The sequence below is a fragment of the Anoplolepis gracilipes genome, chromosome 16 (genome assembly GCF_047496725.1).
Source record: "Anoplolepis gracilipes chromosome 16, ASM4749672v1, whole genome shotgun sequence".
Taxonomy (NCBI): Eukaryota; Metazoa; Arthropoda; class Insecta; order Hymenoptera; family Formicidae; genus Anoplolepis; species Anoplolepis gracilipes.
The window spans coordinates 1,405,948-1,431,787 of NC_132985.1; the positions used below are offsets into that span (position 1 = coordinate 1,405,948).

General features: G+C 35.2%; 3 protein-coding genes across 28 annotated transcripts in view; 1 reads left to right on the top strand and 2 right to left on the bottom strand.

The window, feature by feature from the left end:
- Positions 1 to 187: 187 nt before the first annotated feature.
- On the bottom strand, positions 188 to 7,749 carry LOC140674635 (uncharacterized). The gene is made up of 12 exons (XM_072908315.1): positions 7,361 to 7,749; positions 7,191 to 7,266; positions 6,854 to 6,986; positions 3,245 to 6,765; positions 2,965 to 3,115; positions 2,682 to 2,894; positions 2,375 to 2,585; positions 2,116 to 2,291; positions 1,752 to 2,014; positions 1,469 to 1,652; positions 941 to 1,219; positions 188 to 712 (listed from the first exon to the last, which is right to left on the bottom strand). The coding sequence occupies exons 1-12, from the start codon at positions 7,413 to 7,415 to the stop codon at positions 305 to 307; spliced, it is 5,670 nt and encodes a 1,889-aa protein (XP_072764416.1). The 5' UTR covers positions 7,416 to 7,749; the 3' UTR covers positions 188 to 304.
- A 125-nt stretch (positions 7,750 to 7,874) lies between these two features.
- The window catches only part of Med27 (mediator complex subunit 27), a 33,978-nt gene continuing 16,012 nt past the window's right edge, over positions 7,875 to 25,840 (top strand). Inside the window, exons 1-7 of one of the 5 annotated variants that reach the window (XR_012048262.1) lie at positions 7,875 to 8,106; positions 8,213 to 8,320; positions 8,437 to 8,615; positions 8,777 to 9,046; positions 9,138 to 9,438; positions 9,580 to 9,754; positions 13,283 to 13,395. Coding sequence is in view for 2 of the 5 variants with exons in the window: in XM_072908355.1 (XP_072764456.1) it covers positions 8,443 to 8,615; positions 8,777 to 9,046; positions 9,138 to 9,438; positions 9,580 to 9,714 (879 nt within the window). In the remaining 3 variants the exon portion in view is untranslated. Of the gene's footprint in view, positions 8,321 to 8,436; positions 8,616 to 8,776; positions 9,047 to 9,137; positions 9,439 to 9,579; positions 11,809 to 13,282; positions 13,947 to 25,840 lie in introns of those variants that run through there. The other 4 variants (XR_012048264.1, XM_072908355.1, XR_012048263.1 and 1 more) reach the window with 4 other exon arrangements.
- The window catches only part of Glut1 (Glucose transporter 1), a 35,445-nt gene continuing 24,755 nt past the window's right edge, over positions 15,151 to 25,840 (bottom strand). For 12 of the 22 annotated variants that reach the window (XM_072908337.1, XM_072908327.1, XM_072908325.1 and 9 more), the window contains 4 exons: positions 25,456 to 25,595; positions 23,906 to 23,935; positions 19,537 to 19,634; positions 15,151 to 16,679 (listed from right to left, as the gene is read on the bottom strand). In XM_072908337.1, coding sequence (XP_072764438.1) covers positions 16,576 to 16,679; positions 19,537 to 19,634; positions 23,906 to 23,935; positions 25,456 to 25,595 — 372 coding nt within the window. In that variant the 3' untranslated portion in view covers positions 15,151 to 16,575. Of the gene's footprint in view, positions 18,810 to 19,536; positions 19,635 to 20,980; positions 21,409 to 23,905; positions 23,936 to 25,455; positions 25,596 to 25,840 lie in introns of those variants that run through there. The other 10 variants (XM_072908331.1, XM_072908323.1, XM_072908322.1 and 7 more) reach the window with 7 other exon arrangements.

A 25,840-nucleotide genomic window follows, 5' to 3' on the forward strand; every position in this document is an offset into this window, starting at 1 on the left:
TAACGAACAAAATATCTCCTAAAACGTTTTACATCAATTTGATACATTTTTGACAAACCTTATATTACTGTAAAATAATTTTTAATTTTATATTGAATTTGGCAATTTAAGCAAATATAGGAATTTTTTAAATTTAAGGAAAGAAGATTAATTGTGGAATAGATTTGAATGGAAAATTCAAGAGTAATGTCAAAACAAAATAGTTTATATTTATGTAATAATAATTAACAAGTTTTTACATTTGTTTCGTTTATACCTATATATTATATAACTAGAATGAAAACGAATGAGCTGTGGTCGAATATCACTGTTTTTCCAATGTGTCGGATGAACTTGGATCCCCAGACTGCTTAGTACACGACGTCTCTTTCGTCAAGATGCGAACGGGCGATTGGAAATTCAAAGAAACCCTCTTTGATTTTCTAAGTACAAGAGGGGACAGTTCGGGCGCTTCGCCATAATTTTGAAGTTTCTCAAGTCGTCTCTGGATCGAAGGATTATATGCGATAAAACTCGGACTGCTGCCGGTTCCCAATCTCGATGCCGCCAGCGGCGACGTATAGTCGATCAATCTTTTGTCCACGCTTGGGGTATTTGAATTGTATATTTTAATCGGAGTATTTTTACCCGCCACATAATGTGTCGGTGTTGACTTCTTTTGCAATTCCACATTAAGCGCGAAAGTGCAACTTTCAGCGTACTTAACAGGATCCTTAAAAATCAAGTTTAATATAGATAAACATATTTTAGCTTGGGAGAAATAATTATAATAATTAGGCAAAATTATAAAAAAATTAATAAATTCTTTTTACAAGAAGCATAACTGTTTTAATAATTGGTGCAATTAAAAATTGAGAGAATGAATGGAAGATTTTGAAATTTTAAATTTATAAAAGACACATAAAAGAAAGAAAGGAAAAGAGAATGTTACGTTACGTACCGTAATCAGTTTTTGCAAATTTTCCAAAGATTTGTACAGATGATTTCGGCGAGGATTACATGTAAAAGTAGTTCTGTCCGTGCAATACGCCGCTGGGACATTCCATGAAGTTGCCCTTCGCCATTCTAAATTACTACACGCCACTGTAGATCCGACAGTAAGAATATCTGTGTAGCCATAAGCGGCTATACCTTGCCAAAACAATATCGAAAGGTACAAGGAATCGTTCGAATCCGTTTTCGGATACGCTAAATGTACGACCTCGAAATCTTTCATGCCCTACAAGATATGCATCCACATCAAATATCACATTAAAAATTGTAAATATAAAACAATTCAGTGATTATTCTAGAAACGTAATATTCCCACAAAATTATTTAACAATTCAAGCCTTCAAAAAATAAACCGCGTGTGTATTGTCCTTTCTTTTTTTTTTTTAATTTTTTAAAATATTTTCTATAATTTTTTAAGCAATATTTATATTTAAATTGTCCAAAAAATTTAGAAAAATATGACTAAAACACTTACATAAGGGGCAGGACCAACGGAACAGACAAAACCGACCGTATCAAATTCTCCATAAGGTGGGGTAAATTCGAAATTGGTCATTTCACAAAACGATGTGCACACTCTAGCAGGATATGACGTATCGTGCATCTTTACCGGTTTAAAAATTGAGGACCGACGCGCGGTGAGTTGTAATTCGGTTCCTCTGTTGAATAATTATATATATTTACTCATAAAAATCCAGCATTTATGTATGTATAACGCGCGATACAGTTATTCTTTTCTTGTGAGAAAATAATAATACCTCTTTCCAGAAGCGACGACGTTATAGAGCGAGACACACGCGCCTTCTTTAAGAGCACCGACAACTTCCTCGCTGGGCGACCAGATCGACAGAATTGCATTTACGTTCTCGTCGCATACGCGAACTTTGAGCAGCTGAGAAACTTGTCGCGGGCCCGGCAAACTTTTACGCAATTCTGATTGTACGTCTTGCATGAACCTCTCTTTTTTCTGGTAGAATTCTTGCAATAATTCTTCGCTGCGTCGTTTCTTCGAGACGGATTCCTATTATTAGATATGACAGTAAACATGTAACGTAACGATGAAAATTTATATAGATTTATATAACTAATAAAAATAATTTAAATAAATTAATCAAATCGTACTTTCGTAGACGAGCTTTCATAATCTTGGTCCAACTGAATCGACACGTTATCAGTTTCACAAGTAAATTTTTCTTGAAAATCTTTCTCCGCGTTAGCATAAAAGGTTTCTATCTTGGACAAGCATTGCTGTTCGTACGTGCTTTGCGTTTTCTCCTCGCATTTAGCATTTCGAACAACTGTCATGAAAAATAATATATGATAAGAATTGTCGTGCCAACTCTTGTTTGTAATTTCAGTTTTTAATTCAAACGTATCTTACTCGAATCTCCGGATGCGGTTTTCTCGTGATATAACGTCGGATACACCCTAGCGACAATAATTGTCATTTTGCCGATTAAACCACCGTTCGGACATACGCTACGTAATTTGATGGGTATCGGTCCCGAACATGACGCGTATCCTAATTTCGCGTACCATCGTGCGCGCCTGGTTGAATTTGTGTGCACTTTTAAGCATACGTTTGCCGGGGCCTGCAATAAAAAATTAACGAAAAAAAAACATTAAATTGTTTACACGTGCGATTCCGATAAAAAAAAAAAAAAAAAAAAAAAAACCTCGATGCCTACCTCCAATGGATAGAAACCTCGATCGCAATTTAATAATTCCGCGCCAGACACAACCAATTTCGTGCCCTCTCTTATTTTGCCAGTCGATATGCTCTTCACCAACCCTATATCGACACAAATAGGTATACTGTACCAGCCATCGGTTAATTCTATTGTCCACTTTGGCACTCCTATGCGCGGACTCTTCCCTGTTTCTGTGTTTACAGTATTATTCTGCAAATTAAGATACGTGTAACATATGCCGATACATTAAATATTTCCATATGATAAATATATATGTTACTTCTATTATAGATGACACGCATAAAATCATTCTCTTTGATGCGACGTCGTCCTTTTCCAAGATACGTCTTACAGCCGATCGTTGAAATTGATCAATCTCTCGATCGTATCGATATTTTAATTGTGCCATCACGCGCGAAGGTGTTAATGCTCTAAAGTATAGGAAAATTATTCAATAATCATTAATTTCTTTTAACATATAAATAAATTTCAATTCTATTCAATCTCTTTACTTTCTAGGGATTAGATTTTTGTGTACTCATTTCAGAAAAAAATGATACCTAGGTAACTCGGCCGAACCGAACTTCATTCTGTTCATCGACGCTAATTTCCATACGATCCACCGATAATGATTCTCGACCCAGCGCGCGGGAACAAGATTCGGATCTACGCCCGGACTTGCGAGGAAAGCGCGAAGGAATTCCCAGATTCCCACGTAACCGTTCTCATCCAGAATCAAACGCACCTCGTCCTCCATCTCTATCCCGTCAACATTAGTCCACGCGACTTCGTTTCCGTAGAAATCAGAGCATCGGAATGAGTAGGACGCGGCTGTCGCGGCGGTGATGGTCAGGATATTCGGCGATATTTGTCGATCGATAAGTTCCTGATGCGAGAGTGGCACGGGCGGCGCGCCGTTGCCAATTTCTTTCAACGAGAAACGAGCATTAGAATTGACCTGCTTGTAACGATACAGATGGCCGATCGATTGCTTCGATCCGTGTCTTCTTTTCGCAGTAATAGTCATCTCCTGATCCAACGCTGCCGTTAAACGATCCTGCAGTATCTTCGCCGATTCGTCGACGAAATACATCATTAACTGAGTGTCGCCGTACTCGCTCGATTCCGTATTGCTTTCCGTTTTTTCTTTCTTCGTCTGCGTTGATTTCTGCATCTCCATATCGGATTCGTTCACATTGATGTTCTTACAAGATGTGGTTTCGTGCGCCACATTCTCTCGCGATGCTATATTCTCTACATCATTTAGCGTTATTTTATCCGCTCGCGCACTATACCTGTCCCTCCGATGTCCTAAATCTTTCCGCTTTCTCGAATGTGTTCCTAGAACAGGACTACCCAACACATCCAATTCGATTGGTTCGACAGCATCCCTTTCAGGCGATCTTATGACAGAATTTATAATCAAATCTACTTGCTTTTTCTCATTTGGATTCCGGTTCTCGTTAGCATCCATATCGATAAGATTGTCGGAAAATAATAATTTTCTAGCTTGAAGTTCATTACTGATACGAGCTTTTTTTGATACAGACGCGCAGTTCCTGCCCAAGGGTGTGTTCTCATCTGAATCGCTGTTGCGCTTTTGTAATGATGTACATGTCAAATCAGGACTATTATCATTATGGTTGTTAGAGAATAATGTTTGTGATTTTAATAGAGCATTGTTCGAAACTGTTATCTCTTGGTTGCTTTCAAGGTAAAGTTTATCATGTGGATTTTTTAAATCACATCTTTCAATCTTTTCATCAGAGGCAGTGCTGAATTTAATATTTGAATGTATGTCACACTGTTTAACCTGTTCAACAAAAGTATCCATTTGATCTGCAAACAATATTTTTGCTTTGGCCAGTGATTTTTCTGAGATACTAATAGATTTACCACCAGCCGTTGAAAATAATGGTACAGTTATATTGTTTGATTTTATAGAATTTTCAGCGGATGATGTTTCAGGATATTTTATTAATATATCATTTTCTTTTTCTAATTCATTTGCTAATAACATTTTTGCTTTAGTTAATGATTTTTCTGAAATACTGATAGATTTGCCACTAGCCATGGAAAATAACGGTAGAATCGTGTTATTTAGTTTCGTAGAATTTCCATCTGTAGACGATGCTTCAGGATATTTTAATATGTCGTCTTTCTTTTCTAATTCATTGTTTGATTTCATAGAATTTTTTCTGGCTGATGTTTCGGGATATTTTAATATATCATTTTCTTTTTCCAATTCATTCGCTAATAACATTTTTGCTTTGGTCAACGATTTTTCTGAGATATTGATAGATTTGCCACTAGCCATGGAAAATAACGGTAGAATCGTGTTATTTAGTTTCGTAGAATTTCCATCTGTAGACGATGCTTCAGGATATTTTAATATGTCGTCTTTCTTTTCTAATTCATTGTTTGATTTCATAGAATTTTTTCTGGCTGATGTTTCGGGATATTTTAATATATCATTTTCTTTTTCCAATTCATTCGCTAATAACATTTTTGCTTTGGTCAACGATTTTTCTGAGATATTGATAGATTTGCCACTAGCCATGAAAAATAACGGTAGAATCGTGTTGTTTAGTTTCGTAGAATTTCCATCTGTGGCTGATGTTTCGGGATATTTTAATATATCATTTTCTTTCTCTAATTCATTCGCTAATAACATTTTTGCTTTAGTTAATGATTTTTCTGAAATATTGATAGATTTACCACCAGCCGTAGAAAATAATGGTACAGTCATATTTGGTTTTACAAAATTTCCATCGGTAGATGATGTCTTAGCATGTTTTACTAACATGCTATTTTCCTTTTCTGATTCATCCGCTAACAACATTTTTGCTTTAGTCAGTGATTTTTCGGAAATACTGATAGGTCTACCACCAGCTGTAGAAAATAATGGTACAGTGATATTTGGTTGCATAAAATTTCCATCGGTGGATGATTTCTCAGGATATTTCATTAATATATCGTTTTCTCTTTCTGATTCATCCGCTAACAACATTTTTGCTTTAGCCAGTGATTTTTTCGAGATACTGATAGGTCTACCACCAGCTGTGGAAAATAAAGTTGCATTTTTTGTAGAATTTTTATCTGTAGATGGTCCCTTTTCTGATTCATCTGTTAATAATACTCTTGCTTTAGACAATGCTTCCTTTGAGATGTTGATGGGAGCACCATTAGCAGTTGAGAATAAAATAGGAACTGTATTGACTTCTTCGATAGAACTTTTATTTACAAATGGCTCTTCATAATCTGTAATATCCATTTTATCATAATTTTTTAATGGTTCTGTAAATTGTCGTTCTGATTTGGATAATATTTCTTTTGTAGTATTTATAGAAACAGTATTAGCAAATGAGAAGGATGATAAATGGTCACTTTTGTGTTTGTTAGAATTTCTTTTAGCGAACGATTCATAATTATGTGCCTGGGTTTCATCTATATCAAAGGCATCTGCAAACAATCTCTTTGCTTTAAATACTGCCTGCTTTGAGACATTAATTGAAGCACCACGAGCAGTACAGAAGCCTATATTTTTTTTCTCTTCAATATTCTCTTCTTTATCAATATCTTTGATCTTTTGATTATAATGCGCAATAGACTGGGCTGTAGTTTGATTATTAAAAGTGTTGAAGCACACTTGATCTATATCACTGAATGAAGCATTTTTAAAAAATTCTTGTGACGATACATCCAAACTGTCAGGTGCAGTATTTGTAAAATTTTCCAATTTTTCATTATTACATGAGTTTTCAATTTTGAAAACTTTTGATTTACAATCTTCACGAATACTATTAATAGCTGAAATAAGCTCCGTATTTGTATCACTATTCTGTACTGCAGAATTAATATTTTCAGATGTTTCCATCGGTACATTTATATTAATATCTTCATTGTTACTTACAACTAAGGGATCTATAGATTTAGAAGCTTTAAATATACAACGTTTGGAGCGTCTTCGTGATGCTCTAGATTCTCTGGCAATAACAGGAGAATCAGAAATAATTTTGTCTAAGCTCTTAACAGTTGAAATATCAGGTGTATAGTGTTCAAGTTTAGATGTTTCTTCCGTCTGAAATATTAACGATAAATAAGATATTGCAATTTAAATAATAAAATACAATGTAAAACTGTTACTTAAGAAGTTATTTTATTATTACTTTTTCTGTTGTATTTGTCAGCTCAGCTTGTGGTGTCTCAAAATCACTAGTCCATTGTTCGTTTATCTTGTTTAAAAGTGGTAACAAACTCAATGGTGTACTTGGAATTACATCATCACTATCATTTGACGTTCTTTGATAAAAGAATAAAATAATTATTCAATAATTAAGACACATTACTTATTGAAATAGAAATAAATTTTTTATCAATAACATACATAATTTTTTGTTTGCAATAAATATTAGTCTACACTTTTATATTGTAGATACTGAGAAATTTCTGTTACATATTTCATATAATAAAACTTTAAAATAACAAAATAAAAATGTGTCTTACATTATACTGGAACCAGGCGTTTCAAATCGATTTAAAATCAAGGTATGACGTTTAATCTCTTTTTTTTGTTCGTCATCTAAAAATTTGCACGTGAGAAAAAAATATTGCAACTATAACGCACACAAATAATTCGTGAGATATATACATATATAAATATATATAATCATTACCTGAGAATAATTCGTCTGATTCTTCTTCAGTGTTGTCAATTGTCGATAAATCCATAATTATGTTACATATGCTGCTCGTGTGTCATATAAACAAAGATTGTAATTTTTGCGCGCCACTGCACTATCCCAATGACGTCATTTTCAATAGAGTAAAACAAGAAATAAATTTATATATTTAACAACTTTGTTATAACCTCCTCAACCGGCAATCACACAATCGCGTAAAATGCAGATGCTCGTGTCACGTGTCACGTGAAAAATATTTATCAACGCTTGTCTTTCTTTTAAATTTCCCTCATGCAACATGTAAATTTCATATAACTTCATATTGCACAAAGAAAATACGCAATAAGCAGCTACAACGCTAGATACGACTACAAGTGGAAATAACGAGCATCATGGATGACGATTGGTCAATGAATGCCATCTGACGACATGCTGGTTAGCTGATGAATGAGAGACTAGAGTGATTACGTTCTCTGATATACGTATTCAAAGGTGAATGAAAGTCATGTGACATATGGCAGATGGTATCACAGGCATTAGAAGTTAGGTGTTATTTTAGGATGGAAAGAAGCAAAAATTGCGCGATATAAATGCACGTCAGTTTACGTGGTAGAAAAATTTTGATATTTGAATTGTTTTGAATTCAAAAGTGTTGACAATATAGTTTTACACGTGATTGCAACTGCAAGCGTGAAGCGTTTGTCAGAAATTAAACGGCTGTCGTCTTTAGTGTGAGAAAGGTTAAAAATTAACAAAAACACATGCATCGAGTCCAAGATTTCAGCAACTTTTTTATAATTTATATAGGGATAGGATATATTAAACATAAACTGTTTCTGTATATAGGTTATGAAACATCATATCGCATTTGAAGACAGATTATTTTCCATGTGTTTGATGTAAAATAAGATACTAAAATCAAAAATTGGTGACTGTTGTCTACCAAAATAGTAGGTATGCAACATTTAGTAATGTTTTTGACACTTTTATCATGTATATACATTTTTCACAAAATATTTGCGATATGTTAAAAATGTAAAGAGAGTTGTAAAGAGAGTATATTTTAATAGGTAAAAATGGAGCAGTTACAAACAGCGCTGACAGCTATCAAAGTACTTCGTTCAAACGTTGGGCAAGTGTTTGATTCCCTTGGAAATGGCTTACGAGCGGAACATGGAGATGAAAATAAAGAATCAAAGTATCTATTAGAGTTACAAGAACTATTGACTACTGTCAATTTGAATTTGAGGTAATTAAATATATATAAAGTAGAGTAAGTGAAGTAATCACTAAAAATCAGAATAATGAGACATAACTTTAAAGGAGATAATGTAATAGTTTATTATTGAATATACTATTATGAAACAATTGAATTATACAAATGATTAATATTTGCCGTTGGAAATGCAGGGATGTAGAACAAGTGATAAATAGTTTAAATCCACCACCGGGTCCATTTAATTTAGCTAGCACAACATATCTTAGTCAGGAAACGACGCAAGAAAGACAAGCACTTTATAGTACACTTGTCAATTGTTATAAATGGACAGATAAGCTTCACGAATATAGTAATATTGCTTACCTGTTGCTCAATCAGAATTCGCTAAAGAGATCTCAAATGGTTGCAAGTAGAACAAAGAAGGGAAGAGCGTTATTCAACAATCATAATGTTTCTCAAACGTAAGTTACTTTAATTCCATTAATCAATGAACATAATGTTTCAATTTTGGAACATGAGGTTGAATTGATTTTAATGTACGCTTCTAAACAGACAAGTCGATTCCTTGCTATCAATAATCGAACGGCTATTTAGTGATATGACAATATCTGTGTCCCGTCCGTTCTCATCGAATGCAGTATTACATATTACATTAGGACATGTTCTTAAGGGATTGATAGCGCTCAAAGGATTGATGATAGAGCGAGTCCTAATCAAGGGTTATGGTGAAACGATGGATATGTGGACGGAATCTAGGCATAAAGTTTTCCGCAAAATCACGGAAAACGCACAGTCGGCGATGCTGCATTTCCATTCGCTGGTGTTACCCGAATTAGCAGTGCGATCATTTATGGTAATCACTCGCTAATGATTATGTATTTGTGTCGTGAATATCACTGAATCTAATTGATTGCTATTTTAATCCCCTATTATAATATTAAGCTCGTAGATGAACGATTCATGCAATTGTTATCACATTTCTTCTCATTTCTAGACATGGTTACATAGTCTAAACAATTTATTCAGCGAACCTTGCAAACGTTGCGGCTTACATTTGCACAAGGCATTTCCTCCAACTTGGAGAGATTATCGAACTTTGGAGCCTTATCATCAGGAATGCAAGTCGTAATGCAAACTCAGAGTCTTGTATTTCAATTCGAATAAATATGGTATCTGTACAAGTACTTTATTAATAATACATATACAATAATGAAGTATAATAGTATTTAATGTCTATAATTTTTGTCGAAAAAACACTCTTGACCGGTATATTATACACATGCCAATGATATGAATTTTTAATGAATGATAAAACACTTCCATCTTATTTCAATACATGTCGCATATTTTTGCCGATTAATTGTGCATTAATTCGATAAAGCGCGCGCTTCTTCGCGTTCTACGTTGTTGGGATACAGACGGGGGATAGTGACAAGGTAAAGTAAAACATTTTCACAGAGAGAATGTAAGGGCTTTTATAAAAAGAATTCAATTACATAACACTTAACAAATGCAAATCGCACAGAACATATCACATTCCGTGAGACAAAAATTTCAAAGCATTAGATAACATTAATCCGAAACAACGTACGTCATATTACGCGGGCACTGTCGATCGCGCTTATAATGGAAAGCTGATTAAATATATGATTAAATCTCTCGTCAGATTTATATTGACGATATTTATAGTGACGATATTTGGAATCTCAATTTCGAACTTATATAATTATAGATAAAAATAGATGCCCTTTTTCGTGTTGTAGAAGCGACAGCAAAGGGAAAAAGATATATATGTATGTATATCAATCGAATGATCGTTTAGAGAAAAAAAAAAAAAAAAAAAAAAAAAAAAACTTACATGTATCAGTGCTAAACTTTAATTTCTTAATATACAAATAAACGGGCGCGTAAACGTTTTCTTTGAAATAAATCTGCGATCAGTATGTATGTATGTGTGTATTTTTTTTCTTTCTCGTTATCTATGTTCTACGTATGTATACCACTCTTAGTATCGTTACATGCTATTTAGTTTTACATAATGCTAATTAATATCATATGTAAATATAATTACGTTATTATAATATACTTTTCACATAACTGTACACATTCACATCTTGGAATATTGGCGCTCTCCTAAGGGGCGCAAGTCATTTGAGTGGCAGTGAACTTATTTTACAAATCGTTATTGTAATCACTTATACTTTGCTGGACTGTTCGAAAATTTCTCTTGCTTTTTTTCTTTTCTCTTTTATTTCCCCCTTTAAGGCTCTATGAACGTTGTAATACTCAATGAGTTTAATATTGTGTCATTGACTCGAAACCATTGATGCGATCATTGCTTATCTTTTTATCAAAGTCGTGATGAGTGCGAAATACATTATTAGGTCTTCGCGTTTAAAGTAGCCATTTTTTTAATAATATATATATGTATATATGTATATATATATATATGTATACGCGCGCGCGTTATTACAATTTTTTTTAGAAACGAATTATTCTTGTTATAGTATTATATTATACGTGCGTCTCTCAATTACAGATAAGTGTAATCATTTTCGCACGTAAGGACTAAGAAAGGCCTTCCCCGTTAATCTCTCTCGAGACGCATAATTTGTGCACGCAAATGGAAACGCCTTTCATAACTCGCTTACGGATTGATTTTTTTTTTTTTTTAATCTCGCGTTGATTTTTTTTTTAAATTACATTACGGCATACTGCATTTTATTCTCGAGGATATATTTAGAAATTGCCGCGCGTGTGATGATATAATGTTATTGGTGCCAATGATCTATATCTTTTGTGAACACATAATCGCAGCATGCCTTTTCTCGGTGAGGTGGTAATCGAAAGAAGGTTTCTTCAACAGGTGTGTGTTGCCGCAGCACGATGTTGGGAGCCGGATATATAGTTTTACAGCTACAATTATAATCGATGCGCGCACGCGCGTTCGCAATCTCTTTTTACTTATGCCGATGTAATTTGCACACACGTTTCGGGTTTGAAAATCTGCGAGTGTTCCCGGAATCGACGCGCTTATAATTTAAACCAAAATAATCGCACGTACATCATATCTCTCGGTAATTACCGCGTTTGTTAATAAGCTTGTAATGATGATTCCGAAATATGGTGATATAATGGCGATATATTCGATATAATTATGATACAGTCATTGCACAGGTGTGTGAAAGAGAGAGAGACAGAGAGAGAGAGAGGGAGAGAGAGAGAGAAAGAAAGAAAGAGAGAGAGAGAGAGAGAGAGAAAGAGAGAGAGAGAGAGAGAGTTACTCGCCTGTCTCGATGAAGTTTCCAATTATATTAATTAGCTTGTTATACGTCGTGCTACTATCATCTAGTAGCTATATATAGTTTCTATATGTATATACGCCTAGCCTAGAGTTATCGATAATTAATATAATATTCTGAATTCTCTGATAATGCTCATATAATGCAAGGAGATCTACTTTAGTATATTTTTTTTCTTTTTCAGTTCAATATAGCTTTATTGCCTTTCTCACTGATTCTGTATGTTTTGGACAGCTTATAATTAAAAACTTCCTTTAGTTGCTCTCGTTCGAATGATATCGTACGACGCGTTTCGCGCGTGATTCCATTTGGATCTCTTCTTTTCCTCACATTCATTTAGCCTCTCTATTCTAAATACTATATTGCATTTACGTCGCGACCTTCGAAACAGCGGATCTATTCGAGTCACGTTTACCCCGCACAAGTAGATTTGCTTTAGAAAAAATCACCAGGAATTTATTTATTATGTAAAATTGAAATTCTAATCTTGAAAATTTTAAGCTTTCTTTGGCTTCCTATCTTTTTATTTTTAACATGTTAGCATTAATTTTTATTCTTTACATCGTACGTTTGGAGAAATTATATTTTTATTAACATAGATAGGAGATTAATATCGACTCTTTTTCTTAGAAAAGTTTAAGTAATGATGTTAGAAAAAGGCTGATATAACATTTCGGAAACACTTTATATGAAACAACAAAAAAAAAAAAAAAAAAAAAAAAAAAAAAAAAACGCGTGATCCAAGTTTCAGAGATATTTGGTCACACGTATAGCTTTTAACTATCAAAAAGACGGCACGAATAAAGCTGTTTTTATTACCGCTATTCAAAGCATGTTACAATAAAAACTAACGGAACGTAAAGACATAAACATTACTTGTTCACGGTGACTTTTACTCGAAGGTCTTGACATTGCGTGAAGTTTCATTCAGTTATCAACCATCGGCTGAGGAGGATCTAAGTAAAATGGAAACTAATTCCGCTACAAAGAACAATGTAAACATACTTTTAGAAGTGCACTTTAAGCATTTTATAGCACATATATTATTTATAGTATTTGTTCAACGGCTTATATTACCTATGACACACATCATTACTTAATCTTTCTATTCCTTCTGTGAAAATAAAACGATCGATATAATTATAAAAATATTAATTTATATAAATTTTATAAATTAAAAATATTGAAAAGTCCTTTATAACGTATTTCTCAATTTTGATTAAGAAAAATATTCATTTATTTAATTCTATCAAGAGAGGTGGTGCGTAAATATCAGTAGAGAGATGGATAAAAGAATGAAAAGATTTTGAAACTAATTTCTGATTTGGAAAAAGAATTTTCTAACTGTACAAGATAAATATCCAACCGATTTCTTTCTTTCTTTTTTTTTTACAGATTAACTCAGTCGAGACACAGGCTAACACGTTGAGTCTTCACCGATATCGAGATTTATTTATCAATGTTTGGATGTACCGGAAGATGCGGATCGTGACAGAGTCGTCGGACCGGTAAGTCATTTTTTGCATAATACTCAGGAATTTATAGTCGAACGATTTTACGGATCTACGAATTCGTCAGATCGCGTTGAGCTCTTGCGTATAGGTAGGCGTGAACGCAACGTAAAACGACAAACGATAGAAGCCGCGGATTTTCTCGGTTCGTACTATCGCGAAAGATAGAAAGGACTTCTCTCTCGAAAGAGTCACGATTGCTCGATCGATTTATTTGGGATCTAAAACGGTTCTGAGTCAGTGTCAGTATACAGATATATATATATATATACTCGTCCTCGTTTGTGTCACTCGTGTCACTCGTGGTCGGTAAGGCTACTTTAGCGGGAAACGGAGTATGCTAGTTCTCCAGTTATATCGGATTATTATACACTTGCTGTGACTCATTGTCAGCGACGTCTCTCAAGTACAGAGTAGAAGTATACAAGTATATACACGTATATGTACAGCACGTAAGGAGAGATCGACGTCTCCCCCCCAAGTTCCGAAATATCGAATCGCGTGCACTTCCGTTAAAAAGATCGATAGCAGCTGGTGGGGAGAGGAAAGGAGGAGGGGGGGGGGGAGGGAGGGAGGGAAGAAAGATTAATGACGGAGTAAGAAAAGGCATGCCTCTGCGCAGACAGGCTGCTGTTATTGATTTCGTGATTCGGACGGGAAGATGTCGATTCCTGTCGCGGTAAAAAAACGCATCGACGATCCTAAAATATCGATCGAAATATCGAGGATTCATCAATTCAGATTCGCGATTCGAAATCACAAAAATTGTGATTACGTTAATCCATAACTTATTTTTATACATTTTACTCGTATATTTTTGGTGAAATACTTTTTTTTTCCTTTTTTTTCTTTTGCGCTTAGATCTCTTATCGTTTATACGTTTACTATCGATTTAAAGTAATTTAAAATGTATTGCAGAAATATGCTTGAGATGCGGATAATTAAGGAATCGGCACATCCACTCGACCGAAACGGAAAGTGTATTGTAGTGTACCCTGCGTCTTGTAAGATAAGGTGTGGTTGATTAGTTTGTTGAATATATACTGCGGTCGAGAGGCACCGTATGAGTGACGTTCGACGTGATCGCGAACATCGTCGAAAGATAAGCTAATAATTCCATGTGGTTTCTTTTGACATTAATTTAATGCAGTTGGTCGATGCCGAATTTGAGATCTTCGATACGAGAGTCGCTATATACTTGTTCGTTAAACGCACTGTTACACACCGCGACTTATAAAGGCAAGTAATTCCTTTTCCTGTCTCGTTTGATTTCGTAAATTTCGAAAATATGCTAGCTTTCCCTCGCAACGAAAAATAGGCGGGTTAAAAGGAATCGGTCAGAAATGTATCTCAATTCCTTTTAATTGCCCACTTTTTTTTGTCGACGAAGGTCGAAGCGTCTTTAACCGGCGAATTTTTTTATCATTTTAACGCTTTTAAACATTCCGATCGTGTCATCATCTCTTCGTTCATTCGGAAATTAATCAGTCCTTCCACGAAGCGAACGAATTCGATACGTTTCCGTCTTTCCGGCATACATTCACTCTCGATAATTACGGGATGGAACGCCGGAAAGGACGAAAAGAAAATATCACAGTGTCTCGAGGGCAGCTCGCGTAATCTTTTGAATTTGTTGCGGGTTTATGGCAGTCGCGCGCGCACAGTATGCAATCTATCCCATCCCATCCCATCCCATCGTCGTCGTCGCGGAAGTAACAGCGCGCGGCTTAATAAATACACAACACGTTGCGATGAATCATACAGAGGACAGAGTGTGATACAAAAAACGACACGTAGTCCCGACACATGAGTCCTAGAAAATTAATGATATAAAAGTGAAGGGATATTATATTATATAGATACACGCCTTCGTTCGTCGCCTTCGTTCTCTCTCTCGAGGACGAAGGGGTTGCTACGCGGACTAGGAAAGGGGGTGCGGACGAAGAGTGCGCTCTCCGTCCCCCTTTCCTGCCTCCTCGTGTGCGTGTGTGTCTGCCGATTTACATTTCGATATCCTTCGATGTCGCACAAAGTTCCGAGTACTCGTATTAGTGCGTGATCGCCGATGCAGCAATTTTTACGCCGTTTCCATTTTTTCCAAACATATCTTCGTCTACTCGTCTAGGCACAAATCACTTTCGCAACATTTCAATTAATCTATCTCGATCACTCATGCTCGTCTCATCACCCGCGAATCCCCGAGGAAAGATCGGAAGAAACCTTCCCCCGCGCGTCTCGTCTTCGTCAACATTTTTCTGACCTGTCGGCGTCTTTCGATATTGGCCTTGCCAGGAGATCGAGCGCCGGTCTCAAAGCATCCCTCGCAGCCTATTCATTTTTATATACCAATTGCATGACATTTCATGACACCCGAAATTAATTCCCAAATAATATCGTCGCTTGTAAGCACCATTGAAATGCAGACTCGATCGGGATAATTTCGACAACAGAAGAAGCGGATGAATATGAACACTGGAATTTTTCCAAACGACGATCCCCGTTAATAACCGTTACGAAATCACGATTCGTAAAAGTCGTACGTATACTTATCTCATAAATATCACGAAACGATTAAATGACGCTCGATCGCGCGCGGTTATATCGTTGAGAAAAAAAATTACCGTGCTTCATTCATCCTTAAAACGTCAAAGTATATTCGTTCGATGATACTCTTGAAAAAATTGCCCTGATCGACCCTACGCTCTTCGTTGAACTAATTCAACTCGCGGAGAGATAGACAGACAGACAGAGACAGACAGACAGACAGACATACATACACAGAGAGAGAGAGATCGCGATCGATGAAACGAGGAACACTCGTCATTGAATGTACCTCGCCCGTACCGATATCATTATCGAGACTTCTCGCAATACTCCGCTTCGCGGTATTTTTTCGTTTCCGGTTTTCTCCTCTCACTGCTCGCTGCATATCACGCCGCTCGTCGTCGTCGTCATCGTCATCGTCGTCTCGAAGCTCTCGGTCGCGCTCCAGCCGAGGCTGGTCGCGCGACGCAGACTGTTCCGCAGAAAGGCCGCGCACGCCTTACTGCTCTCGGTGATGATCTCGTACAGCTGGGTCTCTAGGCTAAGGCTGCTGGTGGTGAGCAGCAGCGGCAGCGGTATCGGCGCGTTCATGATCACTAGGTTACCGATATTAAGAGGAGCTGTTTCCCATTGTCAGACACCGCTGTTCGGAAAGCGTGGCGGGGGAAGCGGGGGCGGTGGTCTCTCCGGCTGAGCGGGAGCGACGGAAGAGCGCTCGGATCCAGCTGCAAACACAACTGTGGGGTGCCCGTTAATCTCACGTGTCTATGTCATTCCCTCGACACGCGCGCGCGTGTGTCAATTACTCGTCAACTACTTTCCGGACACATCGCTAAAGTATATATACGTATATTTAGTATGTTTAGATATGTATATGTCTCTTGTGTATAAGGACAACAAGCAAGCTTCTATACCGCACTCTCCTTGTCTCCGTGTCTCGGTATTTCCTCCATAGGATTAATCCGCATTGCAGGGCCAAATGTATGACGTTTCGTCTCCGCGTTCTATGTCTATGTGTTTAGCAATTATCGTCAAAATACAAGACTCCTTCTTTATAGCCACCGCTACTTTCAACAGTCTCAGAGCTAATCCCATGCAATTTAAGCGCATCGATATATACCATAAATTGGCCAAAAAGAAGGTTAATCGCGCTGAGAATTATTCTGTTGGATGTTACAAGTTTTCCGGATCTATATGATCAGTGTTTAGGACGAGAGAGATAAGCGGTGTCTCTGCTGATAAAATAAATATTCGTTTTACTACTTACTTAATATTTTTAAACCAAATTTCCAAGCAACAAACAAGAAGAATGATATTATCACTGTCTGTGTGTAGATGCACGCGCGCGACGTCCTGACATTGTAATATTTGGAAACAATTTTTTCAATTTGATTTTTTCAATTTTTTGGAGAAAACATGGTAGTATATAATACTCGTTCGTATCGTTATATACAATTACTTAAATACAATTACTAATTAATAATTAAATTAAGAATGAGATCTGACTAACGAGTGATTGAAAGTTTTCAAAGCCAAACGTCCGAAGCTGAAAATTCTCACGAGAGATGAAATTGCTCTTCGCTCCTACGCACTAGAGATTACATTCATGCGCGCATGCCCGTTACACACTATTCATGCTGCGAGTTTATTGTACAGCATTGTACTAAAATTAACAGCAATAATACGCCAAGTATACGTATGTACATGTACATTGGCTTAAAAATTCATTACATAACGAAATAAATCCACGTCCCGGATTGCCACATCAATTTCACAGAGATGTTATGTCAGTATATAGTATGTGTCAATGAGAGAATTGGCCTGCCTTCCATTTCAACTACTACAAAGGCCAGTGTCGATAGCGCATGAGATATATATATTTATATATATATATATTATATATGTATATATATATATATATATATACGATATATAATATTCGTATAAATAAAGCAGTATATGAGAATATGTATATCTATACCCAACTTCTCGTTTTACGTAGCATTAATTAATTCCAAAATGTGTAAATACAATACAGGATAGGAAACTGTCATGTTGTACAGAGATGATGATAAATATAGTACGTATGTAATACATATAGAGCTTATTATTCTGTGTGTGTGTGTGTGTGTGTGTGTACGTGTGTGTACGTGTGTGTGATACAGATATTGTTTACAGTTTATTACAGCAAAGATATCGCTGAGGATCGTCGTTGCTCTACGAAGGCAATATATTTTCGATTGTTTGACGTGTAATGTAATTATATCGGCTTGCTTCTGTAGATTTTTCGATACATGATTGTGCATTGTCAGAAAAATAAGCTCTACTGGAACTCTGAAAGTCCAGCGAATTTTTAGTCACGAGAGTATGTAATTCAAGCGGTGTATTTGAAACAAAAAAAGCCAAAGTAAAAAACCTACTAGATCGATGTTCAACGTAAATTATTACATATAGAATGAGAACAAAAGGAATATAAGCAAGCACGTCACTGAAAAGTAAAACGTTCATCGGAAACGACAGATTTAGTTTGAAAATCAATTTTTCTCGCAGAGAGTTTAAAAAAAATCATGGATTAATTATTCTTGTAATTATTCCAACAGATGGATGATGTTATAAATAGATTAAATTTCTCTCTGTGATCTCTCAATATAGAATACACGTTGACATTGTGATCTATCTCTTTGTCGTCTTTTTTTTTTTTTTTTTTTTTTTTTTTTTTTTTCTTTACTTGTCGCGAAAAGATAAATAAAGTTTTAATAATGTTTTCTCGCTATAATCACTCGTGTGTGTCTTGTCGAAGCAGCACAATGTATACTTTGACTGTCGTATAAACCAGCACTTTGACGCCTCTGCACTTTCGAATTATACTGAAAGCAGAAAAGTAACGTTCGCAAATAAATTCAAAACAGATGTTTCACAATGAAACTACAAATCAGGAAAACTTACAAACATACATATGACATGCAGAATGATGGGTATGCGCGTAAAGCGACGCATGGCAAACAATTCTTATATCACTCAATGATCTGCTATGCGTTCGATTTATTAATAATTTCAAAATATTCAATCCTAGTGCTTTAATAATAATTAATGCTTGATGATGATAGATAAGATGATCAGGTGTGTAAAAAAAATTATTAACAAATGTTTTAAACATAATATGCAAATTATGACACATATGTAAAATAAATAAGCAATGATGAAAATGCAAAAATCTGATATGATAATGAAAAGGAGAAAAATCACTTGGAAAAGTTTAATGCTGATTTATATATAGTACAATCAGTCTGTACGTATGTCAATTATCATTCAATTCATTCATTCGTTTAAAAATATTCGCTGCGGTCCATTTACAGGTAGAGCTATAAAGTTTACAAAGGATTGAGCGTGTCTGTTGAATCAAAAACACCTGATTATCCCGTAATCATCACGCAAAGAGGGCACCAAAAAATCGCACCAAAGGAGAATAAAATCTCGTCTCTCGATAAATTTGCAGCCGTGTTTAAAGAATTGTTTGTCTTGCGGACGAAGATGACAGGGTTTTACAGATTATCGTGTTGATGATGTTGGTCAGGGTTTTTTTTAAAGCCTTACATGAATCAGGATGTGGCTTCTCCTCTGCCACCATCAGGGCTGCGCTCTCTGCTGGCGGTATGTGTCCCTCTAATGCATTCACACAGTTTAGCATGCTCCTGTAAAACATCACGCGACTTGTCCAAGTTTCCATTTCTTTAAATCACATTTCTATTGATTCTTTTCTTTTTTCTTTTTTTTTTTTTTGTTTTTGCTTTTCTCATCATACGAATTTTCTTTCGGATCGACTCGACATGTTACTATGTTGCACCTTATGAAATATTACATTACAAGCGTTTACAATTTAATTTTATCATTCGCCATTGATATGTTTCTAATTTAATAACATTTATATTTTAATCGAATCCGACGAATCGGGAATCTCTCTATTTGGAGCCAGCTATACCGTTATTACGATTTTACCGTGGATGTTATCTATATATATATATATGTATATATATATATATATATATATATATACTGCGATATGATCAGCTAAACTTATTAAACTGGATGATATATGATATTTTAAACAATGAATGATGAATAAATGTAGGAAAAACACAGCTACAGATGCAAAGAAAACTTAAGATGCGAAATTTATTGAGGGAAAATGTAGGTTCGTCTTTATGCTGATTGCGCGATCTACGATTTTGACGAGATGATAAATGAATGAGAATTGATATCTTTTAATCCATTGATATCCTAAATTATGCTTCAGGTGGTTACTCGAACCTGAATATATTGTTTTAGAGAGAGTTATAACAAATGTTGTACATAGAATAAGTTACATTTGATTTTTTTTTTCTTTACCATCTATCGTGACCGTATATATGTATCGATATTCATTTTCGGATTCAGAGAGATCCGTGGATCCATGACTGGACGGATTCACGGATCTTGAGTTCACGAACAACGCCAAGAATCCGTGCACGAATTTCACGGATGCACAGCCGCACTCGTGTTACACTTGACAATATATAAATACGTATATGTATATAATGATTCATTTCACAGTTTCTAATTTTGTACTAGTACAGCGTTTCACTGGCCTGTGTAGTAAAATTTATGTATATGTATACTTATACTAAGAAAGAGGTAAAAAAAGAATTAAGAAAAATAATATCAAATATTATATTCGGCAACTTGTGACAAATTATACATCTAGAAAGAATTCATTGAGAGACCACAATCTCCTACGAAAACGATGAAGGGAAATATTCACAAATAATAAATAAAATATCACAATAATTTTGACAAACAACAAATTATGATACACACATATATATATATATATATATAAATGTTAATACGATTTCTCGTGGAGTCGCCGCGTGGACCTCGACTTGGCTTCGCCGACTCGAACGAGGAATCAGAATCAATCCTGACTCTATATCTCAATACATTTGAATACATTTTACGACACATAACACGAATGGAAGAGAAAGAAACTCAATCCGGATAATTAAATAAACAGACAGATTTATTTCACAATATGGAGAATTTTCTAATTCGGTGATGCCGAAATATTCGTAAGTATGTATGTAATATGTATAATGTTAGCGAGAGCTGCTCTCGAGATCAGATCGTAGTTTATAATGTGAAATTACACAGTGCGTATCGATTAACACAGTTTCTCACGCTATATAATGAGCGCTACAGCTCCCTCGTCATTCAATATATGTATACGTGTATAACAATATGTAGATCAATAGTTTCTGGCTAACCACGCCAGAATGTCCACGATATCTTTCTTCGAATGAATCGATTGTAGATTATAGATACGGTCTTATTGTTTAGATCTATAGTTTATCGGTAGCGTGAGTATGGTTGGCAGTGGTGACGTCAGATAGGATGGTCTCCCTGCTAGAGTTAGTGGCGAGCTCCTCTTCCCTGCAAGACAATAACGTTACATGTCCAAACGAGCTACGAATTGTTTTTAACTTTTATTTTTTTTTTTTTTTTTTTTTTTTTTTTTCAGAGAGAGCCTATTTTTACGTTTGCGCGGATATTTGCACATGTATCGTAAGTCTGTTGGCTAAAACGTGTATCCTACGTGAACGGATAAAAAGAAAACGTTGGATCATCTTCTCTAGCGTATTCGACGACTCGTATCTCGAATTACGCCAGCCGTCAATATCAAAACTATATACTAATTGATATCTCTACAATGTATTTTTTGATAAAAATAATTAGTAATCTTTTAGTGTTGCAACGACAAAACGACATTTGAGATAAATAATCTAAATGTAATCTATTTTATATATCTAACAATAAGTAAGACAGTTCCTAATCAATAGCATAGCATTATAAATAAACTACTCGTCTTAAATTTATAGTTTGATTTTAAATATTCCAATTTAAAAAAAAAAAAAACTTGACAAAATTTTATAATTATTTTTTGCTGACTAAATAATTTGCAAAGCATTTACTGTTTCAAAACTTTTTCTCGCGTAAAAACACAAACCGGTTGTATCGATATTGGATTGCAATAACTGTGGCCAAATATGTTATTTTTCGTCGCCTATTATTATAGATATAGAATTGGAAAATAGAAGGAAACATTGAGTTGTGTTAACATGTATAGCGTAGAATAGATTACTACTGTTAGTTTGTTATTCATTAAGCAAATTTATAGAAAAATTAGTAAATTGATAAAATGCTTATTGTTAGTATTTACGTCTTGGATTTTCTCCATCACCATTTGTTTGCTAGAATGCTTTGAAGAAAACGTTTCCTACGATAAATACAAACTAGTTAAAACGCGAGAAAGCTCAGATGCAGTATCTTTTGACCCTTATTAATTACCATCCAATTATGAACGTGTTGATTACGTTGGCGTTTCTTAATTAACTCGTTTCGAGAAACAAATAATTTTCAGAAACGTTTGCTGACTGGTAAGCAAAGTAACCAGCTATCCTGATTTATCCCGATTATCCGGGTAGCAATTCTTCGAATGTTTCGGCAAAACCTTGGTGGAAAGTAATCGTAAGAGAAGAGGAAAACGAAGAAAAGGAAGGAACACGCCCCGGATATGCGGATCTCATTGATTATAAACGAAAACACTCACACTCTCGTCGTAGAAAATTAAATGAAACATTGAATTGTCGCACGCGATTTTTTACACGACGATGAGCGACGATGCAAAGCGACGGCGACGGCGACGGCCGTCTGTCGCATTCGATTCGATCGCAAACATTCGTCGTGGTAGCACGACAAGTATCCCATAACGCAATTCGGAAAAAAAAAAACGCTTTGGTATACGCCAAACAGTAACGTAAGCACTAACATGCAAGTCGCACAATACAGCGCCATAAACTCGTGCCAACTATCGACATAAAAACTTGTTTCAAGGCTCTGCCTGTCGCCGAAACACTTACTGGGCATTGTATGTATATACTAAAAGGAGCATGCTGTAAAATACGAGGCTCCAGGAAAGGAAGATCAAGTGATCGGGGCTGTTATGTACGTGATTTTAGTACACGGTGTGTATTGGTGTGTGTTCGCCGTAGCGAAAAAGGTTGGTCACGGTGTTTTCGAATTCGAGCGTAAATAAAGTTTACAGAGGCGCGAGACGCGTCACGTAATTGTAAACAGTACGATTTATTTGTGAGGTAAGAGGAACGCGAGACAAACAGCAAATAGACACTGCGGAATTGTACGGCACCGTCCGAACTTGTCGCCAAAGTATTGCATTATACCGGTTACATAATAGCCCTGACGAACTTTTAGAAACTGTGAAATGTATCTCCACAAAAGAGAAAAAAACGAACAATTTATATATATGGTAACAACTTATGTCCATGCAGCTATATATGTATAACTGTCTCTCTCTCTTTTTCTTAATCAGCCTGACTGATTACGCAATGAGATGGAGACTCGCATGAGCTGGATAGTATATAAGTATAAAGATGTTTCGACATGCCAGGCCTTTAGACCAAAGTTATGATAATCACTGGGATCAAATCGAGATTATTTTTTAACCACTTTATCAGTCTCTCTCAATTACATCTTTAAAAATGTTAATAAGAATAATAAGGGTAATAAAGTTTATATAAAAAGTAAGATGACAAAAGTAGATGGAAAAATATTTTCTTCAACTTTTATTTCGCGTCTCTTAAATATTTTCCAAGAATTATGAGAGAATTTTAAATTACTTTTCTTTTTTTTTTTTTTTTCAGGAGAAAAGTTTTTTAATTATTTGCTGCACAGTTGTGGAAAGGTTCTCTTTTCAGAGTGTATAAAAAATAATCTCATTTTTGAACATGTAATTAGTGGTGTCTTTGATCATTTTATTTTCATGCAGTTATATAGTATAATCAGTATGTTGGTATAATATACTGTAAACAAAGCCACCACAGTAAGGGGAAACGTGTGTAGCAGGACTCACCCATAAAGTCTGCTGTCCCGCAAGCTGCTCCTGCTCCGAATAACACAGAAAGCACAATTACGATATATCGAACACAATCGTCGTCATCGTAGTAACGAAACACGGAAATTAACGAAAATCGGTTACCCAGAGAACTATGAAATAATCGATTTATTGAAACGATACATGTACAGTACGTTAAACAAAGAAAATGTATCCACATTTGGCCTTGAAAATATAACGATAATAATACTATAAAATCTCCAACTCGAACTCGCGACTCGAATAAATAACGTATGTCTCTTACAAATTACATTATACGAAAGAAATCGCAATTTTGTTAATAAATCAAATAATGGTGTTTTTACATGATCGATATTTGCTCTTTTACGTACAACATAGAGCAGATAAATTCTTACATGATCCTCTCTCAGAAATCTAACAGAGTATTATCTATAGAATTACAGACCGATGGGGGAGGATCAAGAGCGATTTGTACTTGATTCGCAATATTCCATAAACGAGAAACGCTAAAATTACGTTCTCTTCATATATTACACTTCCAGAAACTAATAACCTACGGGATACTGACTGTTTTTCTTTTTTTTTTCTTAACGCTTTTCTCGTGTAATCTCGTTACATAATTCGCAGTCGTGCACAGTTGCCTCTTCTACTTGCTATCGATTAGCGCGTTACGTCTTATTTGCAAACTTTATGTAAAACTGTATATTCTCTTTGCAACAGCTTAACGAAACAAGTTTGAAATATATGCAACGAAGGAAAATTAAGCGCGTGACAAAATTTTAAGGTGAAATTTACAACTCTACTTTAGCTCGTACTTATAAATATGTACAAATCCGTATAAGTAATAAGTAAAAATCAATTTCCTCCTCTTAAAAAAAACGAAACTTTATCACAGTTCAACTTCTGTTATTGCTTCGAACGAGAACAGCAATGCATGCAAAAATGCGTAGCGTAATAATGTATTATCCCAACGATATATAATACAGTATATATGTTTATATGTAGAGAAAAAAATACACACACGATTGTCTCGACAAATTAATAAAAACTCTTTTTCATTTTTGAAGATTTCAAAAAATTTCTATTATAAATAACGAACATCTTCGTTATCGAACATAGAACGGACGGATGAATGCTCGGACGGATATGATAACAGTATACATTATACATCAAAAGTACGATATATATATTTTAAGATTATTTTATCTAAGCCCTCTAACTCCTCCTTCTCCTCGTGCAATTAACGGTTAAGAACTTGTGCGGTTATTAGTTCGAAAATGTGAATTTCGATTCTCTTAATTAATAACTTGAAAACGTATTGGGTCAAAAATAAACGGGATATACATTGAAGGGACTATCGGTTTAAGGATTTAAGCTATACATACGTATAGTATATACATATATATGTACGTAGTAAAAGTACCAGAGAATTCCCTTTGAAAGAAACTAAAGATAGAGGCGGATGCAGAGTATTCAATTATGTATATAACATTTTGCTATTGTGGTACGTACTGGGGATGGTAGTAAGTTGCTTATGTGCTGCATACCTGTCATTACCATGCCTGAATAAAGCTAGAATCTCTTCGAATGTTTTATTCTTGGTCTCAGGAACCTTCTTGTACGTGAAGATCCAGAAGATGGCTAGAAATGCACTGAACGGTAGGAACGTGTAGTTTTCAAGGCTAGTCTGTAACACACAAACACTGGCGTAGCAAGTTGGTGTCAAATTTAAACGATATATCATATCATATTTAATTATGAGCACTCGCGTGTTATGTATTAAATAACACGTTAGCGTATAAATAATTATATATGATATTGAAAATTTTTCTTTCGCCGTTACATTCAACACGATGATTTGAAATTTGTTCGCTTCTCGCAAATAGAGAAAATTTATTGGACAAAAAAAAAAAAAAAAAAAAAAGTTGATTA

What these genes read in the sequence shown, in the direction of transcription:
- LOC140674635 (XM_072908315.1), bottom strand. Translation starts at nt 7,415, where the DNA reads ATGGATTTATCGACAATTGACAACACTGAAGAAGAATCAGACGAATTA. An exon ending in TGACAAATACAACAGAAAAA is followed by an intron (nt 6,766 to 6,853) that starts GTAATAATAAAA and finishes TTAATATTTCAG; the next exon opens with ACGGAAGAAACATCTAAACT. An exon ending in AACCGCATCCGGAGATTCGA is followed by an intron (nt 2,292 to 2,374) that starts GTAAGATACGTT and finishes TTTTCATGACAG; the next exon opens with TTGTTCGAAATGCTAAATGC.